Below are 5,108 nucleotides of genomic sequence, written 5' to 3'. Positions count from 1 at the left end.
CACAATCTCACGTCAAAGTGCATTCGACTCCAACTGGGCCCCGCGAGCAAAAATTTGGGTAAACAGCCCCCCCTCCTTTTTGCTACTTGAGTTTTGGTAATGCAAGGGACGAAGAATGGGGGAGGAAAAAGGGGGCAACTTCTTCAACACAGGAACTTGATTGTGAACAACATTCGTCAACTTTGGGGGCGCATCCGCACCCTGAAAGCTACACATACGTGGGTGACGGGGGGAACCGGGACACGCTGGTATCCATAGGTAACAGGTGTCGCAACACATTCCATTTGCTCGAACGTACAGAAGAAATGAAGCTTTTTGTCCTAACAGGACGGGGAGGAAGAGAGGCTAAGGCCGAACGCCTCCTTTTTTCCAGAAGCTACAAGATAAAGAAGACCCATGTGGTCCAAAAAACTGGGATATCTATAAAATCAGATGGTTCTTTAGCTTGAGCTTTGGGACTGCTACAGGCGGCGCCTGAACCTCACCTTCCTCCCCGCCCGGAAAACAAAGCGCCAAAGCCACAGGACTGTCTGGATAACTCCTGGAAAATAAATCCTTACAATTAAGTGATGTGTTGACCGTGTACCCATAGTAACCATACGAAAGAAAAAGTGCAAAGGCGATGCTTGGAGCCCCTTCAGTGATAGAGCTTATCACAATGTTGGTGAGGGAGGGGTGGGGAGCCAGTCTCCGTTGTGGCGAGGGGTGGGGGTGTTCCTGGTTGGTTGGTTGGTTTAGCTGCCCCAACAGTTTCCTTTCCAAAGTCCATTTTTTTTAAACAAAATAAAAACGGAGTGTCTGGTTGATCCAATGACAACACAACAGATGATTATGGGTAGAGGGTTAAAAAAAAAAATCTACAAAGTTTCCATCACCTGGATGATAGGCCACATCCTTTGTTTTTTTTTCTTTTCTTTTGCTTTTTTTCTTCTTTCACAATTTCATATTCTTAGCTTTAAAAAGGCTCACCATGATCTGACCGGCCACCGCGCGACCCTGAAAGTAGGGTTGACGGCACCCCTCTCTAACTGGACACTGTCATCATATTATTGTAGGTCTTGGAGGGACTGGTTCGGCCCAGCACCCTCACCTCATCCCTGCAGCTGATGCGAGTGTCCACCATGGAGCTCACCGACCCGTTTCCTGAGGGGGAGCCGACGGCGGCCGACACCGGCATTCCGATGGGAACGGGCTGCGACTCGTAAAGGACGCAGATGGAGCCGTCCTCGCCGATGCGGTAGGACACTTCGAAGGGGTCCACCCAGAGCGTGAGCTCGCTGGGCAGCAGCAGGTAGAGTTGCTGGATGGTCAGGCCGATGCGCTGGCCCGCCTGCCCCACCAGAGGGTCCATCTTGTGGTTGATGCGGATGCAGCGGTAGCCCGAACCCTTGCAGGGCCTGTCTGGGAACCAGTGGTGCTTATATTGCTCTGCAACCAAACAAAGACAAAGAAAAATGGAGATTTAGCCATAAATTGGTTAAAAGTCCAGAAACTAATTCAATGAAACAAATCAATTAATTCGTCATTAAGACGAATTTGTAAAAAAAATAACTAAAGAGACAACAATGAGGGCCGCCAAAAATAGTCGACTATTAAAATGGTCGACAACCAATGTCCTTCGACTTGTTTATATTTTATGTAGTCAGAGTGTAGTAAAGTTGAAAATTATGATTTCATTATGCTAGCATTTTGGACTATTTTGGTTTTCATTACAAGGTTTTTTAGGTTAATTTGGAGTTTAGCTAATATTTCAGCTACATGCTAGCTGTTTTAGCTAATTTAGGAATTTTTAGTCTAATATGGAGTTTAGACAAAGTTTCAGCTACATGCTAGCGATTTTGGTTAATTTAGGAATATTTTTCTGTTCTTAGGCTAACTTGGAGTTTAGCTAATAGTTTAGCTACATGCTAGCTATTTGGGGAATTTTTCAGTTTTGGGGCTAATGTGGAGTTTACCTTATATTTCACCTACACATTTGCTATTTTGGCTAATTTCTGAATTTTTCAGGTTTTTGGGCTAATTGGAGTTAAAATAATAGTTTAGCTACATGCTAGCCATTTTGGCTAATTTATGAATATTTTTCTGCTTTTAGGCTAATTTGGAGTTTACCTAATATTTCAGCTACACACTTGCTATTTTGGCATATTTGAGCATTTTTCAGTGTTTTGGGCTAATTTGGAGTTTAAATAATAGTTCAGCTACATGCTAACTGTTTTGGCTAATGTACGCTTTTTCAGTTTTTTAGGCTAATTTCACATTTTACTAATATTTTATCCGGTCATTAGCTTCAGCGATTTCAGCTCTCAACTTCTGCATCTTCAGCGGCGAAATTCAGCTTACAGCATTCACACTAGCATTATTACAGATGATATATATATATAATTTTCAGTTTGTTTTTAAAGTCAATGATGGTTAAGATGTGGGCTTTACATCCAGTTTGTGCATGACCCGATTAGTCGACTAAATGGAAAAAATAATCAGTGACTAGTCAACAATTAAAATAATAGTTTGTGGCAACATTAACAACAATAGTGTCATATTTTGTCTAAAACCAATTTCCTAAATAAGGAGTTATTGTGTATTGTGAGATAAAGAACCAGCCAGCACCTGTTAGAGGCCTGATAACCAGCCATAAACAACCAACCCAAAACACACAGAGGCGACGTGACAAGAGAATTGTCATGGAATTGCACAATCCCTCCCACCGAAAAACACCCAAGCGGCCCAGACAGCCATCTGGGAAGCACCTCCTCCTCTTAAAGGGAGAGCGTCTTGTTTTTTTTGTGTCTTTGTGGAAGTTCTCAGCGAAACCTCTGACGCACGGTGACTGTATTCTCATGTGGTTATGGTTTCGTTAGCAACCGTGGGCCATAAAATGTCATAAATGGCAGACTTTACGGCTCTAACCTTTGGCTCCTCTACTACTTCTCGGTGATGGGGACTGCTTTTAGACTCAAGAAAGAACTTTGTAAAGAGTTAGTGGAGGCCACCTGTACACATGGCATAATAACAACCCCCCCTTCTTGCTTCCACATCAGATGCAAATGGAGGGGCTGGCACTCATGAAAGAGCGCAAGGGGGGGGGCTTTCAGCCAGAGACAGAGCCACAAAGGCAGCTGCCTGACAAACCCCGCAGCAGCTGGGAAATGATCTGCTCAGCGGACCTATTCTTAAAAAAAAGGAGGGCACACAGGGGGAGGGGGGCAACGGGAAAAGTAAGCGGACCAGTGTGCGCTTAGCCTAAAGAGTTTAACCAAAGAGGGTTGTTTACGCCGCGGCAGCTGACGCCAACGCATAATCACGCCAGGACGCTTTCAGGCCACCAGAGCTGGCTGGTTATTTTCCATATGAAAAACGCTCACTGTAAAGGGATCCGGGCATTATGGCTGCAATCTGATCCAGGGACAAACCTTCATTTCTCCTTGCTCAGCACAAACAAAAGACCCCCCTCCCCTTCTAGTTTTTCCTTCTGTGATTCACAAAACTTAAGTTTAGTTAAAGAAAACACATCTAGATTGCTTTTGTTTGATGCGTAAAATCCACAAATGATGTAATTTACGCACGTTGTTTACTAACTGTTTCTTATCCAAACTAAAATTTGTAACCAAAAACAGTTTTTTCCGCCTTTAGAAACCTGTTGTTGGTCAGGGGGAGAGCGCATAATCGGTTACGTATGAGGCCCCTGCGTGCGTAATGTAGGTCATCCGCTGTTCCAGCGCGCAATGAAGCAGATGTATGGCAGCTTTAGAACTTGGAATGAGTTCACAGTAGGGAAAACTGTCCCCATCATAAAGAAAAATAAATAAATAAAGTGAAATAAAGTGAAAACGATAAATAAATAAAAATGCAGTGCGCCAAATATATGTTTATTTGTGGAAAAATACATAAAGTCGGTGCTAAACATGATAGATTAATAATATTAAAAATAGAAAAACAGTTAATTTATTATTAATCGAATTCTTCAAATGCATTACGTAATTGAGCGGCCTCCGTCTCACTGGAGGCTTGAGATCTCGATCAGCGAGGCGCACTTCCTCGTTCGAGCGTCCGTTTCCCCACCCCCACCTTCTTATCGCAGCAGGTCCATTTATTCGACTTAATTATATTTCCCACTTTGGATTTTGTTGTAATTATTACTTTAATTCAATATGGTAGTGGATTGATGCCCACCCCCTCCTTCTCCTTTAATGTTTTTCCGCTCTCCGCCGTGCGCAAACGCCGCTGCGCGTCACGGATATACTTCAGAGAACAAAGAGAGGCTTCTCAAATCTCCCCAAAACCCACATTAGACCGACCCGAACACGCAAAACTAACGTTGGATGAGTGGATAGAGGTTTTTTCTGTAACAAAAAGATGACATTTGCGTCCCTGGTGTGCGTCAAATCCGTATTTTCCATCGTTTCCTTACCTGACAAAATGTCCTGTAAGCTTTGGCTGAAGGTTTGGACCTGTCGGTCGTTTACGTGTCCTTTCACCCTCAGAAATCTCGACAAAAATCCGACGGCGGCGTTGATCTCTGGTTTCATGGTTCCCCGAGCACAAAGGGTATGCATTGAGAAAGGCCACGGCGACGATCCGTGTGCTTTTGTTGTTGTTTTTTATGTTTTTTTCCGACGGATCGCTTCCAGTTCTGAGCTGGGGTCCTTGTCTGCTGGCGCTTCTGTAATGTCGCTTGGCATTTATTAGTCGAGGTAGAGGGGAGCTGACGTGCCAGTCCGTTGGCGAGGACGGTTTCAGTGCTGAGGAAATAGGCGCCCGTTGTTGGTAAATAAATGGGGGGGGCTGGGGTCTCTGGCCGAAACCACAACCTGCCCTCTCAGCTGTGTCTCCTCTGGAGTGAACCCCTCTTCCCCCCTGCGTCTGCTTTTATAGCCTCCTCTCTCTACCAATGAGTTCGACACGGGAGCGAGCCGACCAATCAGAAGCTCCCGACACCCCAGTGACGAGCCGCATTTAGGAGGAGGGTGACGCTGACGTCACGGACCCAAAATAAACAAGTGGCGCTTGGTGAGAAAGCGTGGTGCGTTCCCGTGCTGTCGGAAATACGGGAAGTCAGATGGTAGCGAGAAAGAGAAAAAAAAGACAAAAACTAGTGCAAAACAAACTCA

The 5,108-nt window shown here is 44.7% G+C and overlaps 1 protein-coding gene across 1 annotated transcript; it reads right to left on the bottom strand.

The window, feature by feature from the left end:
- Positions 1-542: 542 nt before the first annotated feature.
- btg1 (B-cell translocation gene 1, anti-proliferative) lies at positions 543-4,856 on the bottom strand. Its single transcript, XM_024284036.2, has 2 exons — positions 4,409-4,856; positions 543-1,428 (listed from the first exon to the last, which is right to left on the bottom strand). Exons 1-2 carry the CDS (start codon positions 4,551-4,553, stop codon positions 1,025-1,027), a joined length of 549 nt encoding a protein of 182 aa, XP_024139804.1. The 5' UTR covers positions 4,554-4,856; the 3' UTR covers positions 543-1,024.
- Positions 4,857-5,108: the final 252 nt, after the last annotated feature.

This window comes from Oryzias melastigma, linkage group LG23 (assembly GCF_002922805.2).
Source record: "Oryzias melastigma strain HK-1 linkage group LG23, ASM292280v2, whole genome shotgun sequence".
Taxonomy (NCBI): Eukaryota; Metazoa; Chordata; class Actinopteri; order Beloniformes; family Adrianichthyidae; genus Oryzias; species Oryzias melastigma.
The sequence above is the reverse complement of the archived record's forward strand: the minus strand, read 5'-3'. Positions and strand labels throughout refer to the sequence as shown.

Excerpts from the sequence above, each read along its gene's own strand:
- btg1 (XM_024284036.2), bottom strand. The coding sequence starts at position 4,553 with ATGCATACCCTTTGTGCTCGGGGAACCATGAAACCAGAGATCAACGCC. Across the intron at positions 1,429-4,408 it reads CTTACAGGACATTTTGTCAG|AGCAATATAAGCACCACTGG; the intron begins GTAAGGAAACGA and ends GTTTGGTTGCAG.